The following is a 25,192-nucleotide window of genomic DNA, read 5'->3' on the forward strand; positions in this document are numbered from 1 at the left end:
CAATGGATTCCTGCCAGTTGTTACCATAGTACTGTTAAGGCACAAGGAGAATTCTTGTCGGAACAGATCCACAACGAAATAGAAAAATGAAGATAAAAGAACTGAGTACTGAATGTACAAATCAACCTTTTTAAAAAAATAAAAAGCTAGAAACTACCAGTTTGACTCGCATATGATCAAATGAAATAAAGCACTGCACATAGTCACACTCGCCAACTTTCTGAAGGTGTCTTCTTTCAGAAAAAGTTTACTCTTAATATGAGCTGCAGAATCAAGTCACAACATGCAGAGGTTGAATAATTTGTTTTAGGCTGCAAAGGAAACTACAATAAATACCTGTCCAAATTCTAGGTTGAAAAGAGTGCTGGAAGTGCTGGAATAAATCCAGTCTGTTCAGAATAAATCACCAATAAGATGCTATAAAATCTAAGCACTCATTTTCAAGTTGTGAATCAACTTGGAAGCATTTCTTGTACAAACCCACTGTGCTACCTTCCTTATGCTGAAGAGCCAAAGCCAAGAAAATTAGATACATGCACAGCATGATCCTACACTTGTTTTCTCAGAAGTAAGTCCCACTCTATTCAGCAAGACTTTCTTTTTAACAGAGCTTTTCAAAACTACAGCCTTATTTATGCTGCTTTTAGGTGCTGGTGCATCCAATGCTAAGTATTTATGCATAAGCATAGCAAGCCTTAAGTTTGAACAGACAAGGGTATCTAAAGATAACTAATCTGATTCAGAGAAGATGCTTCCATGAGCAGGACAGGAATACAAATGTTGCCTACCAGCACTGCAGTACTGCCAATGGAATGTGCATTTGGATTGCTCTCATGCTCTAATCTCCTTTTCTTTTCCACATAAGGATCTTTTCATCACAAAACTTGACATTCTGAAATTCTACATATGTAGAATTAAAATTTATAGACATAACTTAGGTCCATTGATTTTAATGGGTCAACTCTAAGTAGGAATAACACTGGATACAACTCTAACATTTTCTGATTAAATGAAGTACCAATTTCTCATAAAATTTATACAGTTAGAGCACGATGAGGTATCATTATGAGAAAAACTATGCTGGATTAAAGAGTGTTAACTTTTCTTCATGGTTCTGTTTACTCCTCTATAAAAAGGTGCAACTTGCCAAGGGATTGTTAAAGAATTTGCTTCATACCTTACAAAACGTAATTTTCAAGATGGCTCAACCAGCCATTAAAACCATCTCAAAATTATAGCAAATAGAAAAACAGTGATAAATGGTAAAACCTCACCTAACAATCACAAGTAAACATCCTCAAACAAAAAAACAAAAAAACATTAAAGAGATTAATAATTAAAAGCATTAAAAAATCCAGACAATAAAAATACCCCCTGCAAGAACCTACTCAAATCCTATAGGAGAGCATTCCTGAAGAAGATATTCAGGAATCCACCTCACTTTTTGACAGCAGAGGGTCTCTGATAACTATTAGTTGCATCCAACACTGCGCTCCTCTCACACAACACAACTTTGCCCTCTCTCCCCTTCTACCCCTCAAAATTTAGAGGGAATCCTCTGGAGCAGATTTCAGGAGGGGCTTGCAGGAAAGGAAGAGGAAGTCCCATTGGATACAACTCAATCCTTCTAACTGAGCAAGTTTATGCGAATGGCTCCTTTGCTTTAAAAACTTGGGTCCCAAAAGGTATACAACTTTAGATGTTAAAGGTTGAGACCAGCACTTTAAATTAGACAGATCAGAAGCCAGTAGGGTGGTTTCAACACTGGTCAGCTATGTTCTGACTGATCAGTTCCAGTCAATAATCAGGCTGTTGTATTTCAAAGCAACAGACATTTATGAGTAAGCTTTAGAGGAAGACCCACGTAAAATGCATTGCTGAAATCTGGATGTTACGAGGAAATGGGAAACAGTGGTGTGGACAACTGCATTGTTATTCTTCTACACTGCTTCTGCTTCAGATGGTAGGATTTGCTATTGCTCTTTACTTGATACTTTCTAACCCCGTTCCAAAAATTGTCCTCAGTTGCCTCCATGTTAAGTTGTTATATAAATTTAAAAAGACAGTAGAATTGATTACTGTTAGGAGTGCACAAATTATAGCCAGATATCTCTTTAAGGTAAACCCAAATGCCTCAGAACACAGCTGCAAGTACATAGGAAACAACTGTACAGAGAACAAGCAGCAGATGACCACATACAAATGTAAGCTTTGCTAAACGAATGCAAAGAATGAAGACCACACCAAATGGAAACATGTTTGAGTTTTAGAACAGACATGCCCTGATTAAAATCTCCTGTCTCTTAGCCAAAAGAAACAGAAAAGGAAGAGATGAAACTAGCAACCACTAAGTTCCATAAATGCCCAATAAAGTAAATGTAAAACTGGTAACTCCAAAACTAGATATTAATATTTTTGGAAGTACTCAGCATTCATCAAATGTGCTGAATACATTAGGCAAGCACTGGATGAACACCTGGTATTTCAAGCAGGGAAACATGTATAAATGTTTATGATAGAGTATATGACATATTTTGCAACATTATTGGACAACATTCAGATATTCATTTTTCAGTGGGCGTAAAATCACAGAACACTTAAATAAAAAAGTAACAATTCAGTTTTGTTTAATAGCTACACCAAATATCTGTCATATTTTGTACTCACCATTCTTCCTTTCATTTAGGGGAGGCAAACATTGGATGGGTTGCAAGGAGAGTTCCTGAAATTCATGAGCAACTGCCTCACTGTGTGGACTAGGTGCTAGGCGTGGTAATAATCCTGAATCATCTTCTGGCTCTACTGTTCCCAAGTGTTCCATTGTGTTCAAACAGCTGGAATTATTGACAACAGAGGACAGTTTAGTGCCAACAAGTTGTCAAAATGGATCAAAAGTTATCACATGCAGATATTCAATAACTACACCTAGATCCACAAGTTATTCTTACCTTCAAAGCCTCCTCTCATCATGGCCCCTTTATCTCTCTCCTCCTATGGATACCTATCTTTACCCATTCATAAGGTAAAAGGTAAAGGTACCCCTGCCCGTGCGGGCCAGTCTTGACAGACTCTAGGGTTGTGCGCTCATCTCACTCTATAGGCTGGGAGCCAGCGCTGTCCGCAGACACTTCCGGGTCACATGGCCAGCGTGACAAGCTGCATCTGGCGAGCCAGCGCAGCACACGGAACGCCGTTTACCTTCCCGCTAGTAAGCGGTCCCTATTTATCTACTTGCACCCGGGGGTGCTTTCGAACTGCTAGGTTGGCAGGCACTGGGACTGAGCGACGGGAGCGCACCCCGCCGCGGGGATTCGAACCGCCGACCTTTCGATCGGCAAGTCCTAGGCACTGAGGCTTTTACCCACAGCGCCACCCGCATCCCTTACCCATTCATAGCTCCTTCCAAAAGTCTTCTGTTCCCTCAGATAACTCTGTTCATTCTCCTTTGATGCCCCCTATGCCCAAAACAAAATGCTAGAACACCTGTGTGTTGCACCAGAAGCGATTTAGTCATGCTGGCCACATGGCCCAGAAAGCTGTCTGTGGACAAACGCCAGCTCCCTCTGCCTGAAGCGAGATGAGCGCAGCACCCCATAGTCACCTTTGACTGGACTTAACCGTCCAGGGGTCCTTTACCTTACCTTTACCTACTTCAAAACCCTTTGCAAAACCCTCTTTTATCTTGAAGCCTTTGGGCCCAGCCCCCTAGTTCCCATAATCTATTGAAACTAAGCTTAAGATAAAAGAAATAAATGCAAAACTTCCCATTTCCCCGTGGATATTTCCCCCCACAGGGAGGCTCTGATGCAAGGAAATTGGAAATTGCAATCAGGTAAAATATTAAGTTCCCCCCTTCCCATTCCCCACCATTTCTCCACTTTCAATCTTAAAAAAAAGTCATGAGGTTCAGTTTGCATATGCAGTTTGGCTCTCAATAAAACAAAATATGTATTCACATAGCAAGTTAAGACCAGCCCAACTGAGTACTGTTTTTCACAGATACCACAATCTGAATCTGAAGAAGTGTGCATGCACACGAAAGCTTAAACCAAGAACAAACTTAGTTGGTCTCTAAGGTGCTACTGGACAACTTTTTTATTTTTTTATATATTTCGACTGTGTCAGACCAACATGGCTACCTACCTGAATCTTGAACCATAATCTGAATAATTTTTTTAAAGTGTCAAAGGAAGCCCTTGGTAACTTTAAATACCTTTCTCCATGGCAACCCCATAAGAACTAATGTTAATTATGTATACAGATGATTGCAAATGACTGAACAGAAAAGGGACTCTTGACTACTGCTGGTGGATGCCTTGATGAAAATGTCAGTGCAAAACACTACTGCTATGAAAGAGTAATCTCCATACTAGGGATTCATAGCAAAGGGATTGAAAATAAAACCACCAATATTATAATGCTGTTATACAAATCTGTGGTTATTAAAGCATGAGCAAATATATACATTTCTTGTCTTTTTAATAGACACAAAGGCAAAAATAATAATCAAATATTGGGGTTTGTTTTACAAACTGTTTCCATACAACTCTTAACAGCTGTCCAGCTAAAGTAAGGAGCTACTAATATTAACAGCATATTAATATTTTTTTTTAAAAAAGCTTTCTGATTCCCAAGTGGAATATTCTGGCTACATATTCTCTTTCATAACCTCCCATCAAGTTAAGAGTGAGCCCTTTAAAGTTCTTACATAATTTCTCAAAACTCCCATTAATAGGAGCTAAAGTAAAATGTTGCTTATGATAAGATTCTGTGGGTGTACCATTTGCAAAGCTTTTATCTTTGTATGTCTATGACTCATCTCTCCTCTTGAAGCCTTTTTTATTATCCAGCCTTGCTTGCCTTCTATTCCACAGTCAAATGTTCTTTCTGTCCTAGCCAAGGTCACTAATGAGTGCCAGTAAAATTCATATATACTACTGTGGCCTTGATTTAACAAGAAACACCACTGTATAAGCAGTGTAAAATTTGTGTAGTGGCCATTCTTTAACTCGGGAAGATTCATTAGGATGTGTCAACACTGTTTGCCACCAGGTGGGCTGAGGATGGTTGCGAGGGGTGGGCACTGAGTCACCCCCATTACCTAGTGAGATTTGGATTTATTGTTGCTAACCACCACCATTTGCAAGGGTATGGAAATTATATACGTAGTCCACTCCTGGAGACCTCTTTCTTAATGTCATGTTCTTTCTTAATGTCAATTTCACATCAGGACAACTGTAACTGATGCAGTGGAGTAAAAAGTGCATTGCGTTTCCCCTTCTATTTCTCACAGACCATTTAATTTCTAACAGCATCCCCTATATTAGCTCTTAGTCCAAGCCTGAATAATTCCCCATTTTAATTTTACAAACTATACTCTCCGTCGCCTGGCCCTTTCCCCACAAGTCTGGCCCTTTTTTACAGCTTCAGGTAGCTCTTTGCCATGTAATATTCAGTTTTGTCTCCCTAAGTTCTTGGCAATTCCAGTCTATTTCAGATGGGAATATGGGACTTTAAACTCAGATCTAACTGTTGCTGAGATCTTTGTTTCATTGTCCATGTTTTAATGCATTTCTTTCAGTTCAAGCATCAGGTCTGATAAGCTGATTTATTAGCAGATAAAATCAGGAACTAGAAAATTATGTGTTCATCTTGCTGGCTATCAAGCCACTCCACTATCACCTCCCGTACTCCCACAGCCAGGCTATTAAATGGAGATGCTTACTTGGAGCAAGTAACTGCCCTGTTGAAATACCTGCACTAGCTACCAATTTGTTTCCAGACCCAGTTCAAAGTGCAGGTGATTACCTTTAAAAGCCTTTGCAGATTGGAAGGCTTTTCATCTGAAGCGCTGCCTTCTCAACAGTCAACTTTTTAAAAAATGTGTGGTGTACATGCTTTCAACCATCTGCTCACCCATGGTGTGCTGGAGTCTCAAGTCCCACAATTTATCACCAGAAGTAACATTTGATGTTTGATTCATAGGATACCAGAGTGGCACAGGGGCCACTTCCTGGTGGGTCAGATGCAGAGATATTCCAGTTAATGTTTTTTATTATAGAAGAAACACATTTTCTTCTGTCACAGTGCCACTACCATCTGTGCTTTAATGTTCTCTGCTTAAGCACATGTTTAACAATTCTACTGAAATAAATTGGAGATTAAAGTGTATAGCACTGGCTAGGTCACGCTTTATATTACCATTATTATTATTAATATTAATATTATTAAAGCTATAATAATTCAACTAAACAAAGCCACATTCACATTGGGAGTCAGGAGCATCATTTAGCTGTGAAAGAGGTTAGGTTCTGGTGGTAGATATGAAATTCCTAGTGGTTAAAACCTCTAGGACTAACCACATGTTTGGGATCCCAACCACTAGTTTTGCCAGATGGGGAGAGAGCAGAAATGTAGAGCAGCCTTCCTTCAACTTGTTGCCCTCTGTTCGTTTTGGACTACAATTCACATCATTCCTGACCATTGGCCATGCTAGGTGGCACTGTTGGGAATTCAAAGGATCTAGAAGGCTGGGAACGCTTACTGTAAAAGTGTGTAAAGCACAGCTAATTCTGTAATATACAATTTCAAATAAATAAAATTCATAGGGAGCCTAGACTACCAGGTTAAAGAACTGAAGGGTAGGGTTGCTAAAGCACATTAATTCATGTTTCCTTAACTTATATGCTATTTTTTGGCAGCGGGAAAGCAGATTTTGGAGATTTCCATGCCTATGTTCCAGAAAATGTGCTTCTTTGTACATTATAAACAGTCAAGTGCATCTCTAAGGTTAACTATATTTACATGTATAGAAAAAGAGAAGTGGCTTTGGGGTTTAATCAAATTTACAATCATATGTAGCTGCTAACTGCTTAATAATTAGCTTTTAGAAAGCATAGCTTGTCATAACCCTGCTCCCATTTTATGACATTATACATTCCCCAAACTCCCACATGTTCATTGAAATAGATACATCATTAGTAGAATCTTTTCAGAGCAGAATTCCTATTAAAATTCTTACACAAATGTAAATTGCTTAGTGACTTCAGCACCATTTCCATCAATAAGATAAAATTCAATTTAATTGCATATGCTCATATGGAACTAAATTCCACTAAAATCAATGAGACATGTTAATAAATGTACATGAAATTAGAAGTGTACCAACAGCTTTGCTGTACCTTTGCCTCCATTTGAAATTAAACTGCAGGGAAACAATAAATTAGGACACTTTAAAATGCCAAAAATTAATCACTTGCTAAGATGCATTTTGGAAATCCAAATTTCTTCTGACTGAAATGTCAAATTATCTGCATATAAATGAAGTTAAGCTTTATTTGACTTTTCTATTATATTTCTTATTTTATTCATAAAGGGGTACTTATGAATTCTAATATAAACTTGGAAACAGAGTCACAGTACCTAGCAACAGTTGCTCCAGTTACTCTCACTTCTTATTGCTATGGATATATGCAATATAAAAAGAGCATTGATTGGAGGAAAACAAATGTTATGAACTAAGGCAAAATTAGGCAAAATAACTCTTGCTCTCTTTGACAACTGTTACAAAGGGCATGTGAAAAATAGGAAGGCCAAGAAAGTGATCAATGGCTTTACCATAAATTCCAAAACATATCCTTCAACATGGAATGTAAGAATATAAGAATAGCCTGCTGGATCAGACCAATGGCCCATCTAGTCCAGCATCCCATTCTCAGAGCATCCCATCAACCAGATGCCTGTGGGAAACATGAGCACCAGAGCACTTTCTCCTCCTGTGGTTTCCAACAACTGGTATTTGGAAGCCTTGCTGCCTCCAACTGAGGATATTCCAAGGAAAAGAAGCATTCAAAAATTATATGCAGCAAGTTTTGAACTGTCATAGATAGTGCTAGAAAAGATAGCACTATGTTTTTGTCCAGGTTCTCATATTTATTTATTGCATTTATATCTCACCCTTCCTCCGAAAGCAGTCCAGGGTGGCAAACACACCCATAATTTAAATATGAAAAAATACTAAAACAATTAAAATATCCTAAAAACAATTATAGTTAAAACGTTTAAAAAGCAGCTACAGTTAAAAGCATTCTAAAAGCAGTTCCAGTTAACAACATTATTTCATGAAGTGATCTCATAGTTCCCAGGAACAGTTTTCTTCAGTCACCAAAATGCCTGGGTAATACACAGGAGTGTTTCCAAATGCCTCTTGAAAGTAAATAATGATGGGGAAAGCCACATCTCACTAGGGAGGGCATTTTATAAACAGGGAAACACCAGCTTTGACTGAAGCCAGCACCAAAGTTTTTAAAGTGCCAACCTTACACAGAACTGATTTAATATTTTAAATGCCTAGACACCAGAAGCAGATCTTTAGGCATTTAAGTCCCAGGTACCTGAGGTTTTTCTGCCCTAATTCACTATCAGAAAAAAGTCTGGTAATACATATGAATTATGTGGCAAAGAAGGTAAAAAACAACAATACAAATAATATTTGCTGCCAGGCCTATCACTTTTAACAGCAAAACATGTTCATTCACCCATTACTTGACACTCCAAATCTACATACTAATGACCACCAATATTCCACTACATACAGTGGTGCCTCGCAAGACGAAATTAATTCGTTCCGCGAGTTTTGTCGTCTTGCGATTTTTTTCGTCTTGCGAAGCACGGTGTCGGGAAAGTTTTGGAAAAGCTTCAAAAATCACCAAAGTCTTCAAAAACCTCAAAAAAGGCTACCACACCGCGTGCTATGAGTTGCTCCTCGAAGTCAAGTCGCAACTGTATTAACGGTGTTAAGAAAAAGGAAACAAACTTGCAAGACGTTTCCGTCTTGCAAAGCAAGCCCATAGCGAAAATCGTCTTGCGAAGCAGCTCAAAAAACAAAAAACCCTTTCGTTTTGCGAGTTTTCCGTCTTGCGAGGCATTCGTCTTGCGAGGTACCACTGTATAATCTTCTGATGCCCAAGCATCTGCCAAAAAGATACAGGAAGTTCCCAACTGTCAAATTCCAATACTGCAATCTTAACAAAGCTAGTGAAACTGATGGGTACTAGTTCACAAAAGTTTGCTTGCATAGTTTTTGCTTAGGGAAAAGTCACATACAAAAAGGTGCCAGGCTGTTTCATTGTAGTTAGCCTTTACAACAGCCTTCTCAAACCGGATACCCTCCATATGTTTTTGATTACAACTCCCATCAGTACTAGCCAACATAGTCAATGGTCAGGGATGATGGGAATCACCTGGAAAGCACCAGGCTGGGGATGTTTTGCACTCAGTACTTCCAAAGACCTTTACATATCTTAGGCAAAATATACAGCAAGAAAGAGAAAGTGCACAACAATGGTCCAGTTCAGACATCATGACATCTACGCTTTGCTATTCCATGTACAAGCATTAGCGGACACTGGATTCGAAATGAATTGAAACACTAACTCCATATTCCATTCATATCCAAGTTCATGAATATCCAATTTACAACACTGCAATAAACACTTATAAACTACTATTATGGATTTAGCTTTCTGCAAAATCCAACTATTTTCTCCAACACTATAGGAGATGCTGAGGCCTTCAAAGCTGACAGTTCATAAAGAGACACCACTGATTTCTAAAAGCATCATCACTGATTTCTAAAAGCAATACAGGCAATGACTGATTAATGCACGTCTGAAAGACACATGCACAGCACCCAACCTGGAATTGACAGAAAAGATCACAAAACACATCACTAAAAGGGCATAATGAGGGGAACAGGAGTGGGGCATAATGAGGCATAACAGGGTAGGGTGTGTTCATATGCATCCTGTCAATTCATGTGGGGGCTGGGAATGGAATCCCCATATGAAATGGTCATAAACTCTTATGCAATATTTCCTCTCCTTCACAGTATTTTCATGTATTTTCTTAATGCTGATAGATGTTTACTGAGCTTTTAATAAATAGTTAAATTTCTTTATGATTTCACTGTTATGCTTAGCTATCAAGCTATTTCCATTTATGACAAATTTGCAGGTGCTGCTCTGTTTATTCACATCCAGCAAGCCCTTGATTCAAACAAAGCAAGGAAAACGTTAGAATTAAACTACAGAGGAAGGAAATTCATGTTTGTTTCCTATGTGCACAACAGGACACTTTTCCAGCTGCTTTTTGAGAACATCTCTCCTGTACATGAACTTCTGTGAATTACATTTATTCTAATAGTGTAAATACAGTAGCACAATTTTCTGTGTTCGGAGACAAAGCAAAACAGGCATTTATCTGGAAAAGAAATCAGTTTCCAGCAGTAACAACAACAACAACAATCAATGCAGGATAATATACCGTATTTTTCCGTGTATAACACACACACCCTGTATAAGACGACCCCTATTTTGGGGGGCTCAAATTTAAGAAAATGGAGGGAGATGGCCCAGAGTTGTTGAGAGTTTTGGGGGGAGGATTGCACAAAGTTATTGAGCTTTTTGGGGGGGCGGATAGCCCAGAGTTGTTGAGCTTTTTGGGGGGGATTGCCCAGGGATGTTAAGCTTTTTTGGGGGGATGCCAAAAATCACTAATCAGAATGAAAATGCTTACAATCACTCACATCGCAGAATCCAACAAGTGTGCCCGCTCACCAATCGCACACCCATTTGCCGCAGCAGCAGCCAATCCAAAACAACCCTTTCCACAGCAACCAATCACCCACCAAATCGCCGCTGACAAGCTCCTGCTCGCGGCTGCAACCAATCACCCGTCCCCCCATGCACTATCAGTGTATAAGACAACCCCCATTTTCAAACATTATTTTAAAGAAAACCTCATGTTATACACGGAGAAGTACGGTATATTGAAGCTTGATCAGTTGTTAACAGATCAACGGGGGAACTTAAAAGTAGTTATGTAACAAATAACACAATATCCATTTCAGGCAGAATAGTTTGCAACCAAGGTAACACCTAAGAATCTGCTTCCATGGAAGCTAATTGTATCACTTAATTGCAACACTTGCAAGTGCTACTCAAAAACAGCAATTCAGTTAATAATTAGATTTCAGTTTAATATGTATATTGAATCTCTTTCTCATATGCCTTAATGAAGGATGATGTACAGAGAGAAACATGCTTCTCCATACCTGCTTTAAAAAACGCAGAAAAAGGACTTTAAAAATATTTGCACAGCTATTTTCTTAGGTTATAAGCTGAAGGTAGTATCCAAAGTGTTGAGAACACCTATGTATCTTTAATAGTAATGCTGCTCATACATTGGTTTCACTGAAAATTCCCAGAATTCACACTATCACACCAGGTTCAATGCACACCACATCTTCTATTTTGAGATTAATATTCTATTAAAAGCAAAACCCAAAATCCCTAACTGCATAAGCACATGGCTGAGTATTATGCCTAAATTCATTAAATTTTGAATCCCAGGAACCAAAACCATCCATTATAAAATCCTTCTTAGCTGGTAAGCTCACAATTAACTACATTTCTATATGCCATTGCCAACCTCTTTAAGAAGGGACAAGGAAAGGTTGCACTTGGTTCAATGAAAATGTTTACTCTTCAGTTGATTTAACATAAATGCACATTTTTCACCAACTGGACCCCTAAATGGATATTTAAAAATCAAATTAAAGACTCTATTACTAGCTAGAGGTGTGGACGTCAGACAAGTATATGATAATAAGACCAGAGAGGCCCAAGTTCATATTCCTACTCCAAAATGTAGATCACTAGGTAACTTGGGCCAGTCCCTCTCTCACAGAGCAACTGAAATGGAGGAGGGAGAGAAAGAGAGAGAGATGGGAGAGTGGAAGAGAATAATGTACACTGCCTTTAGCATTTTCAAGGAAGGGTTGACTATAAAATGACACAAAATAAAGCAATAGAGTTTTGGCAACATGTGATTATTACAACACCTTTGATGGAAGTGCATACTAGGTTTAACTTCACCTTAGAGATGACACTCTGCTTTTCAGGGATGAATACATATCCCAGCAAAATGAAACCTAGTACCCAGATAAACAAATGGATCTTGTGAAGAGCCCTGACTGCTTAAATACTCACATTCTAACAATGGAAATATGTCTCATCACTAGGGCTGAGCAATATCCGGTTTTCAACATCGCAATATACTGATATATCATGATGTCTGGAATAAGGATGGAACTATGTAGAGATGAACGCCTTCAGTCTATTGATACAAGACCTAACCTCTTCTGCTTTCTTGCTTGTGGCACACTGCATTATGCAAATATGAAGGACCCTGCTACAGCATTGGAGACCAGATATGGTAACTTTCAAGTTCCTGGAATTTGTTGAACATATCTTAAAAAAAAATTAACTGGGTACAAGTACTTATAAAAGTTGAGTTGTATCCCATATTAGTCCTATCAAACATAGGTTGCATTGTACAGTTTATTGTTTTGACCATCATGATCATAGGATACACACACACAATACTGAGTATCAGTGATAACCAAAATATATTTTTACATTAAAATATACCAAAATATTAAATACTTGATTAACTTACTGATATATTGATTTCAACGGGTTTACTCTGAGTAAGTTAGTTGGGTAAAACCCATTAAGTTCCTTCTTTGTTTTTTTTCTAACATTGTGTTATTTTGGTTTTTTGTTTTTAAAAAAACTAAGCCAAAAGTGATCTGACACCTTAAAACAAAAGATTACATGTTGAGGTGGAGTTGGAGACTGAGAATGCCTAATGGTATAGCGTTTGTGAAGCTAATTGGGCATGAACCTAATTATCTCTTTGACAGATGTCCACTGGAAGTTTTAGGACAGAAATACAATAAATATTTTGTGGCCCACTGAATAATTTGAGGAAACTTGGTCATCAATCTGCAGCACCATGTAAATATTGTATTTTTAAAAATGGGAAGCAGTGGAGAAAGAAGAGAAGGCATATTTTTCTAGGCACCTTTCAAATGTGTGAAGTTAAAAGTGGAAATACATAGAAAAGTGACAATAAAGAGCAAAATAAAGCAGTGTCATCCTGCTGAAAACAGTGGCTTATGGTTCTTCAGATTCTTGTTAGGTCCTAACTTTTTTGAAGGGCTGTGCCACTAATACAATATTTGTGATTCTCCATAAAGGACTAAGCAGCTCTATTTATTTCAGAACTGCATCTATGGTAACAACAGAGCCTTGACAACAACTGCAGATCTCTCTCAAGCATTTTAAAGGAGGTGGGGAAAGGATAGCTATATATTAACATTTATTTTCAGTATTTGCTTATCTATCAGTATTTGCTTATCTGAGTGAACAGAGATGTGTGTGAATTACATTGCATGGCAATCAGACTATCCTTCCATAGCATTTCATGCAATGCCTGAGCTGCTATAATGTATTTTCCATACTTCTTTTCTTGTGTGTGGAACAGGGCTTCTGTGCATGGAATCCATTGTTGGGATTCAAAATAGGATGAGAATTGTCCAATGATAACCTCACAAACACTACCCAGCCGCATAGTTGGCGTATTACAACAGTATTACAAGGTGGATGGCAAACATGCATTCACATCTGCTGTCATAGGCCACTTACTGTGAGCATCTATCTTCAGACAGGAACCAAAGTGTTTTGGAATATTTATGGTAATCAATGCAAGTAACTGTTAATATCCATTTCAAAGTATGCATTTATCCAAAATGCAGAATGCATGTTCGTATTTAGATGCTATATGTAAGTACACTTCCATACACAGATTTCATCCCCAAGGATAATATTTTGACTGCATCACAGTTATCTCATATTAATTTAGTTTCTACTCAAACTAAGACTTTTGGTTGGCATTATCTGCTGCCCAGCCTTTTTTGATTGCAGTAGTTTTTGTTCTGGCTTTGATCAAACTTTCATTGCTCACAGATTAGTTGTGATCTGTCTTGAGTGCCTCAGAGCCCTTTAAAATAAATATGTAACGAGTATCCACTTATTATTATCCTTTCATAGCCCAATGTGTTTTCTCAGAAGTAAATCACCCCAAGCTAAATAGGACTTATTTCCTGTTAACTTACACAGATTCAGATTTACCAGCAAAAAGCCTCCATGAATGCAGACAAATTTCAAGCCTCTAAGAACAGCATATTTAATTACCTCATTGCTACTAAAATAAAATCACCATTAATGTAGGCTCCCCCACTGCATAAATCTCCACTTTGACTTGGAATGCAAACAATCCTTGCAAGCTAAATAAACGGTAAATACAGTAGGGAGCTAACAACAGAATCTTACACATGTTTACTCAGATATACATTGCACTGTACTCAGTGGAACTTACTTGCTGGAAAATGTGTTTAGAATTGCAACCAAAAACATGCATAGGATCAAGCTCTAAGACATGCCACAGCATGAACTGTGACAAGACACATATTAGGTCTGGAGTACACAGCTCAGAAAACTACAAGCAGCACAGAGGACAAAACTGTGGGCATCATGCCTAGATTTGGCACAAGACATCAGTTTCAGAACTTTTTTTATTTTTAATGCCGGCACTCAGGTTTGAAACATGTGCAGTAATAACATCTCTGTTAAAGTGGAGGCCATGTTTCCTCTCACCACTGAGAAATTTCAGCCTGGAGCCACACATCTAGGATTAGCATAAAAGATTTCTGAGCAAGATACTGGAACTTCCAGGCAGGCTGGGAGCTTCAACACCTTTTATTTGAAATATTAAGTGCACTGAGTGGAACATTTTATTCAACATGCAGAGAGAAGGTTGATGTTTTTAAAGTTACTTTGGAGCTATTGATTTTTTAAATATATCAATACAGTTTAAACATGAACTACATTATTAATTTCGTGGCATATTTCTAATATTAGAACATTACAGAAAATGCAGCGTGACTTGCTAAATATACCTATAAAAATGTACTTGTTTTATGAAATCACTGCTTAAAGATTTTTTAAAGTTGTGCAGAATGCAGCCTTTGTCTTTCTTATGATTTGTTTGGGTTTCACAATTTAATCAAACCTTACGGGGTAGCATAACTAGAGGCCCCTCTCTCACATTCCTACTGGCACTATGCCCAGAGTTAACCTAATTTTCAAAACACTTTGAGAAGTGGCTTGTCAGATGTCCAAACATTAATAACCTGAAAATTAATTCCACATTCATTTGGCAGGGAAGTGCATAAATACAAACACTTTAGATCAAGATTCATAGCATCTGAATATTGTTGGTGTGTTGCGATCTGCAATATTCAACTGTTTGAAGCACTTTTTAGTAGTTTATGTCTCTCACACTTGGAAAGGAAGGTATTTAGTCCAGCATACTCTGGGATAACAAAAGACTAAGCCAGTGCCTTAAGCAGTGATCTCAAGAGCAATTGTCCTGGAGGGAGCAAGCATGACATCAAGGTCAAAGTTTGAAGCAACCGCATGCTGAAACTAAATGGGTCTGGAAGACTGTTCTGGAAACCCATGTATGGCATTTTGACTTCCATCTTGAAAAAACTGTGGATAAAGGAAGGAAGGAAGGAAGGAAGGAAGGAAGGAAGGAAACAGAGAGATTGGAGGAGATAATATAGTGGTGGGTACTTTGTGAACAAAGGCCCAAGGAAACTGTTTTCTCTAGGAGACAGCTGGAGAAGAATGCTATGGTTATGGAGTGAAGTTTGTTTTTCTTTGTCCCTGCTAAACAAGGAAAATATTTTAACTTAAGTATTATTGATTTGTAGTATTAATTTGCACTATTAAGTACTATTAATTTTTTAACTGCCCTCCACCACAAGGTTGATGGGCAGGTTATAGCAATGTACAATGCTATTTGTTAAGGTGGAGCATGCCTCTATTAGAAATGTATGGGGGACAGGATGGTAGGGCTTTTGAGTGAAGCCTGAGCAGGTGAGGAAAAGAAGAAGTGGGATTAGAGCATTAAGAGCTATCCCTGCTTCTGGCCTTTCTTCCAACTCTGGAGAATTCAAGGAGTGGAGCTAACTGAGCCAACAGCTGCTGCTCTACAACATCACTTTGGCCACCATTCAAACAGGAACTTTATAAGGGAACCAACCTGGCAATTATGCCCAGTGCCAGACCTGAGAACCAGGGATTCTGTTACTGGACTGACTACTGAGTAACAGGCTGATTGATTTGTTATCAGAATTGGTGTTGAGGTCCTCAAGCCTATCAGTGTTGGACAATTTCAAGATCCCTTTTGTGACCTCCTGAGTTCATGGTGCCACCTTATGTCTGTCTCCATGTTTAACTGTCACAATGCATGTTGCAGATGATTCTCTGGATTACATGTTTTATTCCAATCAGTGTAATAGTACCCAGATGGTAGGGAATACTGCTTTGGTAATTGAGAATATCATAACTTTAGTCTGTGGAAAGAGTGATGGGTCACTGAAGATTTCCATCCCTTAAAGGTGATTGGTACAAGGAATTACCAAAATGTTACCAGTCAATCTCATTAGCTGTCAAAGCTCTAGCTGGCCTCTGGAACAGGGGGTTGACTCAGGCAGTTTATATGATAGCGCTGATGAGTCTTCTCCCATGTCCTTGAATCTATAACTCTTCCTGGTATTCCAGAAAATAGAGAACATAAAGCAGAAGGGACATTGGGACAAATATAAAGAAGCATGGGCTGGTATCCACTTGAAGCCCTTGTTTTCTGAATCAGTCTATCCAAAGAAACATTTTCAGATAGTAAGAGGCCTATTACAACTTGGCTTACATTCTGATCAAATTCAAGCTCCAGTGGAGTATTGTGACATACAGTACTTGGGAGGCTGTGTGTATGTGTGTGTGCTTGTAGAGAATGGGCAATCCTCACAACTTAGCTATGTAAGACATGTCCACAGTCTCAAATTATCAATTTTGCTTCAATGAGCTTCAGTTGTTGTTACCTGAGGATACAGAGTTCTTTAAAAAGCAAATCCAGCCATGTGTACACACTACTCTTGCCCATCCTAAGTGAGTCAGGAAAGGCTGGCCAGATTGGTCAGAATAGGCTGACCAGATTTATCTCTCTTCTGTGGAAAACTGTATTCTGCCCCTTTGAAGGCAACTATAAGACCTTTTTGGGAGGAGGGGACAGAATGACCCATATGGACCTCAATTACCTGCCAGTTTCTAATATGCTAGGAGATGTGAGGATTTTGAGACTTCTGAATATTACTGATTATATTGATCCACATTATTAGGCTTTAGGACTGAAACCATTTTGATTACCTTTGCCAAGAGATGCACAAGGAAGTATGATATATCTCCTGAACCTCCTTCTGGGTCACATTATGTGATTGGAAGCACTGCTTTGTGATTATTCTTCTCCTGCATCTTACGTTGGCCTCATCTCATTGGGTGCTATAAGATTCCAATTTGTCCCCTTTGTTTTGAGATATTTACATGAACTTGCTAGCATAAATTCGCTTGATGTTTAGCGCAAGAGGAAATCATATAACATGGTGAAAGCTATAAACAGGTGCCTGGGGTAAATGACAGGATTGGGTAAGGGTGAATAAACAGTAGCTTAGTCTTAAGATGGAAATATTCATCAATGACCTTATCTGGGAGCTGAGGGTTCCCCTAATTTGAATGGTTAGCAGTTTCAAGGAAAGAGCAAGTGTGCCGTTTGGGAATGTTTCTGGAACCTCAACAGGTCACAGTAAGGATAGCACTTGACCAGCTGAAGCTGGTACGTCAGCAGCAAGCACTCCTGAAAAATGGTGACCTAGCTACATGCCTGATAAACTTAAGTCTAGATTACTACAATATGTTCTATGTGGGGCAGCAGCTGCATCTGGAGACTGTTCAGAATCTTCAGTGGGTTCAAGATGCAACAGCCTCATTATCAGGAGTTAAAAGTTAAGAGCACTTAAAACATGTACCAAGAGATCTATAATGGCTCCCAAACACAATTCAAAGTTCTTTAAAGCTCAACCATAAAGCTCTAATGGCTTTGGCATTTTTAGAGAGCATCATTTCAGTATGAGCCCCATACCCATACACCAAGGGTCTCCATCTTTGTCATAGGCTAGATTGAGGATGACAAGGAACATGTCCTTTTCCTGCAGCAGCATTTTTTTTTCTGAAAGACTCACCCTAGGTCAACTAGATTTTCACCAGCCTTTTAAAAGAAAACTATTCTGTTTCAGGCCTTACTGATTAATGAGGAAACTTGAATCAAATCTACCAGTCAAGTTTTTATATTTTGTTCTTTTGGTTTTTTAATGCAATGATTATTAATAGTTTAAATTTATTCTGTTTCATTGTGTATGTTTTAGTGAATATGTTGTTCATTCCCCAAGGGCTCTGTGCAGCTATGCTGCAGGACCTAAAAGTTAAAATATAATATTTACTCAAATCTAATGCTCACTGTTTTTAGCCAAATTACGTTGCAAAAATTAAGGTGTGCATTAGATTCAATGGCACATTTACATTCACCAGCAAATACCTTTTTTGGTTTCAAGGTTCTGAAAATTGAGGTGCGCATTAGATTCAATAGCACATTAGACTCAAGGCAATACGGTAGTATTGCTGATAGACATGTTGGCCTATTAGAGGGGGCAGGAGGGAATCCAAAGGCATAATATTTTTATTAGGATCAGCAAATCTTTTCGGTCCTAGTAAAGATACTGTGTTACGGCTGCTACATAAAATATTTTATTATCATAATACAACAAAACCTTAACTGATTTTGCAACTGTGAGGCATATTATTAGAGGTTTTAGAAGAGTTTAAATTATATTGCACAACTAATATGCTATTTTGGGCTATCTCTTCGGTTTCTGAAAGCTATAGTGCTCCAACTGGTTGAGAGGAAGGAGAAAGGAAGAAGCACTTGCACAAGTGCTGAAAACCTGGCCTCACAGTACAAGCTAACTTTTTTTAGAGATGGAAGATTTAGAAAAGTGAAGTGCAAATATGTGAACAATGCAATCCTATACATCTCTACTCAAAAGTAAAAACCATTGAGTGGGATTTACTTCCAGGTTAAGGTGCATAGTAACCATTTAAGGCTGCAGTCTTAAAGTGCTTTCTATGTGTGATGCAGTTTGCTGCCTGAAAGTGCTAAAACAAAAAGCACCTACTTGTCAAGAAAGAGAAATAACGACAACAAAGTTATTAAATCAGCCGGACGGGTGGATGTACATCCTGTAAGCCCAATTTCCCACCATTTCCTTTGAAAATGGTAATGTTGATACATGTTTGATGTAGATACAATATTTGGACAGCTACCGAACTGATGAGAGGCTCTTCCCACAAAGCCTACTTAGCCAATATGACAAAATGAACGTATACTTTTAAATTATATTTTAATGCAAATAAACAGATGCTGCCTGTATTTAGACCACTCCACTGTAAACATAATGTAAAAACTGATTTTAAAGCCTAAAAACATATTATGTTTGTGGCAAACCTCTTACAAGTATTCTCTATTTTTTAAAAAACAACTTTTTAAGATCAAAGAATAACCTTTATGCAAATACTAAGCCCATTACTGGTCTCAGACCATCACTTCACATCTCTAATTCATTCTGAGTGGGTGGAAGAAGAGTTTAGTCCCTGGGGCCAACAAGAATCAAGCTCTAATTAATAAAAACTTATTTGACAGATCCACTTATATTTCATGACTAACAGTGCATGATGCAAGGACAAGATTTAACTGACTATCCAAAACTTAGTGTGATAAACTGAAAACAATGTTGATCGTTATTGAGTTGGTGGAATATCTGCCCCATAAGAATAGTAAATCACAATGCAGTTAGAATTACAAAGTGTTCATAGGATCTTTTGTTCATATTATCCTCTCAAAAAAATAAAATGATGGTATGAAATTTAAAACACACACACACATTTTTCTTTACATTCATTTAATACATTAGGACCTTGGATCTTATAAACACTTATTACAAAGCAAGTGATTTGAGTAGAACTTACTCCTAAGAATATTTTAAGTCACAGTATTAACTACAGCATCTTTATAGATTTTCTTTGTTTACAGACAAAAGGCAGTAAGGATCAATTCATTCATTTTGTCTTCAATGCGACTGAAAAAGTGACACAGGAACCACTCCCTACAGCAGGGATAGCTAACCTGTGGTCTTCCAGATGCTGCTGGACAACAACTCCCATCATCCCTGACCACTGGCCATGAGGAGGCCTCCTTGCCCTACAGAAGACTATTTGTGTCAAGTTGCTCTTTCACAGTGGTAGTAGTTTTAAATAAGCTGAAACGAAGTTGCAACACAAGCAACTACCCATGGAGAAACACCATCACACTTCACTCAATTTCAGCAGCCACTATTCTACAAATGTAACATATGCAGAGATTGAAAATTGATTAATTCCGTATTATTAATCTGGCCCTGTAATAATGTGTTTACTCTGATGCATAATCTGCAACATCCTACTGAATGCATGAGTTACTTAGGACTTCAACCAAAATTCAAACTGCAGGTGGGTCAAACACCGTGCATAAATATTGCTATTCTTGAAATTAGAGAAGTTTGTGTCCATTTTTTGCTACAGTGCATAATAATGTGTGACTTTCTTTGATGACTAGCATATCACAAATTGTTGTGAAACTCCCTTCAGTTTCACAACCGGTTTGTCATGTGGACGAGTGGGGGGTAAGGGGAACCTACTGTATGATTAAAAATACATTCAAAGCCCCATTGTGATAATGGAATCAGTTTCATAATTCTCTGGACATAAATGTGTTTTAATTCCAAAGGAGTAATATTTCATTTTCTAATTCTTCAGTTACTTCAAAAGATGTATTTTCAAGAATCTGAGTAATATGAAAGTACAAAACAGTAAAAAACTTTAACATGGATCTTTTAATATACTGATAAATACAAATTTGTTTTCACAAAATGAGTTAGGATTAGAATCCATGGTTGAGAAATTCAGTGAATAATTCCTAAATGAGCAGAATGGGATTTCTTAAAATGAGTAAAATATTTGCACAGGAAAAACTGTCAAGGAAGTATGAAACTATTATTAAATTTGAAAGCATAACTAGGAAATTATTGGAATGGATAGATTAGCTTGGATCTGAAAGACCTTGCCATGTGACTGAAATGCATAGGGGCATGCCAATCCCACCCCACCCCCAGCTATACCCTCCCCTTTTCCTCCACTGCCCAAAAGATTGCTCTGTAGTGTTTCCCCTTCGTTGGCAGAGTTTCCAGCAGACACAGGGATTGTAGATATGGAAGATGTGGGTTGATATACAACCACTCTCACTGTGTGAGTAGAAGACCCATTCCCTCACACAGGAATCTAAAGCCAATCATGTGAGATAGCAATTATTTCTGCCAAGTGAAAATTGGGAGAAATCTAGCAAAAAAAATGAGGAACTGTTACCCATGAACGAGTTTTAGATTCTACTGAAGAATATATAAGCAAACAATGAAAATAGTGTTGCCAACAGCTGTATACAAGATGAACTTGCTGTGGCTGAAGGAGCTTTGAGTACCCTGTAGAAAGCTGGTAAATTTCAGCTACAGTATGTTTTGAGAGGACTAATACATGCTGATATGTAAACTTACTTACCTCACCACTAACCACTTAAAATCGTGTCCCTTACAGTCTGTTTCAATACATTCAATGTGAATCTGGAAAATGAAAGATCACAAAAAAAGAATCTAAAATTTCCTCTTAACATTTATTTATATATACAAATAATCTTAGTTCCTGATTCAGGAAGCTGCCTTGTGTGACTGGAGCAGGTCCAGTTTTCCTGTTTCCACTAAATACATGGAGAAGATAAAACTAATTTGAAGGGACCCTGATTAACTTAACATAGTTCTCAAGTACAAGATTTGCACAATGTAACATTTATCACCCAGCTAAAGAATTAGAAAATGACATTCCATTAACTGTACGGAATAGTACTGTCGTCGTCGTCATCATCATCATCATCTTTATTACGGTCAAAGACCAGCATAGGTTAAAATAGGAACACAGTAATTTAGGAAATAAAATGGGTAAAATGAGTGACTCAAAGAAGGGGGGATGCATGAGGGAGACTTAAAATCAGCTAGAGAGTTAAGAGCAAGCAGTTGCAAAAGTAACTATAGAAGGGAGGGTGCAAGAGAGGGCACGGGTCTTGAGTTTAGGTCTGGTACATGACCCAAACCATTCTTTGGTGAATGTCCATCTTTGCAGTGCAAAATTTGGCAGCTGAGTATGTTACATCTGGGTTTGCATCTTGAAGTAGCAAGGAGGTATAGCATTGCTCTGTCTGTGCAGAGAATTGGTATAGAATTGGCAGGATGAACTTGACACATCTGCATAATATTGGCAGTGGAAGAAGACATATTCAATAGTTTCTAGCTGCCCTGAGACACAGGGGCATTTCTCCTCCCTGTAAGGTACCTTCCTAAAACGGCCTTCCTGGATAGCTGAGGGGAAGGCCTGACCTCGGGCCAAAGTGAAGGCCCTTTGCTGTTTTGGTATTTCTAGGTTGGTTATATATGGCATTTGGGAATTGAGGTATTTTTTGGTTTAGTATTATAGCTACTTAAGTTCTGAGCCTGCTATGCTGTTCCTATTTATAATTCAATCTAAAAGATATTAAAGTTCTCCATTATACAAACACTTATGCATCGAGCCTTTGCTATCAGAACCACAGCAAGAATTCATAAATTAAATTCACACACTTCTAATGAAAGGTTTAGAAGAGAAAACCAAACATTTTCTCTTCTTTTCATCACCAATTTATATGTCAATTAGAAATATTTCCCCAAATGGCAATTTCAGAAAACTCTACATAATGATGCTTACTTTTGCAGAGAAAATGAATAAGAACATGTACCATTTCTTTTTTTAAAAATGCAGAGAAGACTACTTCTCTCCCCCCTTCCCAGGAGCTGCTTTATGTCAAACATCTCCTTTAATATACAGAACGTATACTGGATGTAAACTTAAGTTTAAAAGCAGTTTAATACATAGAATTAAGATGGGGTCATCTGAGGATAATTGCTGGTTAGTTTCTAGTGACTGCTGTACTATTATTTAGTTTGTCTTAATCTTTGTCCAAATATACAGTGCACCAACTATTGTGTATAAAGAATTGCTCATCTTAAATTTTTATGTACTTTTAAGTCTCATATACGCAAATGACTGTTATAAGATCAGGAGAATACCACTCCTATGTTATAACTCTTGTTCACAATGTTTATGTAACCATACACTCTGTTATGTAAATATTACCTCACTGATTACTGCACATATAACTATTCCAGTCATTCAATGGCTGCACTGTAGTAAGAATGCAAAGGTTCCCATCTTATTTTACCATATTGACTCTAAGCTCTCTTTATCTTCTTTCTACCTTAGAGGCTCAGGTAGAGGAGAGAAGGGTGTATTCTATGCCTAATGAGCAAAGGTGCCTCCGGCAAGGTAGTACTGAGAAATTATACAGTACACTGGATGCCCAACAAACCAGGCAGATAGAACTGCCTCCTTGTGTGCAGGGGTTCCAAGATAAGAAGAATAAGGATGGCACATCCCATATCACTTATACACTTAAGGCCACATAGATCAGGATCAACTCCTAGCTTAAAAGGAAACTCCAATTCTCACTTTTGTTACAAAACAAAAATGATCACAATCATTACTAGAGCTCCTAGGAGACTGAGCACCCAAGTTTTAGTAATGTTTGCTCCTGGTGTTGGAGCATATTCCCAACATAAATTATACTTGCTTCTCCATTTTAGCCAAAATATATAGAATGGAAGAGGCACCAAACGAATCTCAATTAAAATACAAACATTTAAAAAGCATACCATGAAGCACTGAACTGTGTTACAGCAAAGCTTTTCAAAATAGCAACTGTATTCAAATAAGAGTTAGGAAATGTTTTGCTCTGAAAAAAAAAGCAATGGGAAGGGAATATATTTATCCTTTACATAAATAATAAAGAATATATCCACAATTGTTCACAATGATGCTGTAATATGACTGCTAAGAAAAACACATCCCTCGTGCATAAGTAGTTTCAGGATGGAATATATTTAATATTGTAAAACAAAAATACAAATTTTCATGATCAGCTGAATCTTGAAAATATTCAGAAATACTCAGAGTTAAGGGAGTTTCTTAAAGGCGAAATATTGAAGGCACAAATGCAAAAGTAGCCTTTTCAACTGTTTTGACTGTAGAGCAAGCACCTTCCAAGCATAATCACAGTATGTGATAAACCACATATGACATATCCCAGAAGGCAAACATTAATTACAAAAAAGTAAAAAAAGTTGTATCCCACAAAGGTATGTCTTGGCTCCACTGCAGTTCAACAACTCCTTAAATAATTTGAAAACCTGAGTGAGAAACACGCTCAGTCAGTTTGCAAATCATATGAGGATCCGCAAGCAGCATAAAGAAAAAAGGTTATCCTTACTTAGGGTGGTATTCAACTAAGCTTTACGAAGAGCAGACCCAGTGAAATTAATAAACTTAAAGTATGTAGGTAAGGTTTAAGGTTGTTACAAAATAGGCAAATAATAAGATTGCATTAACAAATATACTGTATGCAAGACACAATGAGGGTAATAGTCCTGATCAGTTGAAATAAGGCCTCAGCTACAGTCTGATATTTACTATGATAAAACCGACAAACATCAGTTGAGCCAACAAACCTAGTTTTGGACTTCAGGTATGTATGGGTGTGCTACATGATGAAAAAAAAGCCTACACACAGGTGGGGGTATCTATGATGTCAGGAGAAAGCTATGGTAGACCCTTTCCCCCTCCCATGTAGCTTTCCATATGGAAGGTGACAGATAAAGAGAAATTTTCTATAATTGGTGTCTTCACTACTTCAACACTTACAGGAAATTTTAAAAGATTAGTACCAGGAAAAGGAGAGGCTAATGGTTATGTAATTAAGTTCAACAAGTAGCAGCTTAAGATCTTCAGGCTCCCAGACCCAAAGGTAACCAAAAACGATTTTCACGTTGTGTACAAAAAGGCTAAGGTTACAGAAATTCAAAAGTGACAAATTTGCTCCACTTCCCAGTGGGGAGGAATTGTGGTGGACCGTGTGGCCACCCACTCCCCACCAGGGGCGGAGGACTCTGTCCCCCATTGCCTGGGGGATCCCGGCCATGTCAGAGCCCAGCCAGCCTATCCGCTGACAGGGATACCTCGAGTTAAGAACTTAATTTGTTCTGGAGGTCTGTTCTTGACCTGAAACTGTTCTTAACCTGAAGCACCACTTTAGCTAATGGGGCCTT

At 38.0% G+C, this 25,192-nt stretch overlaps 1 protein-coding gene across 8 annotated transcripts in view; it reads right to left on the reverse strand.

Annotated features, from left to right (window-relative positions):
- Positions 1-25,192, reverse strand: part of MRTFB (myocardin related transcription factor B) — a 104,433-nt gene that overhangs the window by 70,619 nt on the left and 8,622 nt on the right. For 4 of the 8 annotated variants that reach the window (XM_080981807.1, XM_080981810.1, XM_080981814.1 and 1 more), the window contains exons 2-3: positions 21,507-21,568; positions 2,668-2,834 (exon numbers count right to left, since the gene is read on the reverse strand). In XM_080981807.1, coding sequence (XP_080837933.1) covers positions 2,668-2,834; positions 21,507-21,568 — 229 coding nt within the window. Of the gene's footprint in view, positions 1-2,667; positions 2,835-5,808; positions 5,834-21,506; positions 21,569-23,743; positions 23,824-25,192 lie in introns of those variants that run through there. The other 4 variants (XM_080981811.1, XM_080981815.1, XM_080981809.1 and 1 more) reach the window with 3 other exon arrangements.

Source organism: Podarcis pityusensis (assembly GCF_964106645.2).
Source record: "Podarcis pityusensis genome assembly, chromosome: 14".
In the NCBI taxonomy this organism is placed as follows: Eukaryota; Metazoa; Chordata; class Lepidosauria; order Squamata; family Lacertidae; genus Podarcis; species Podarcis pityusensis.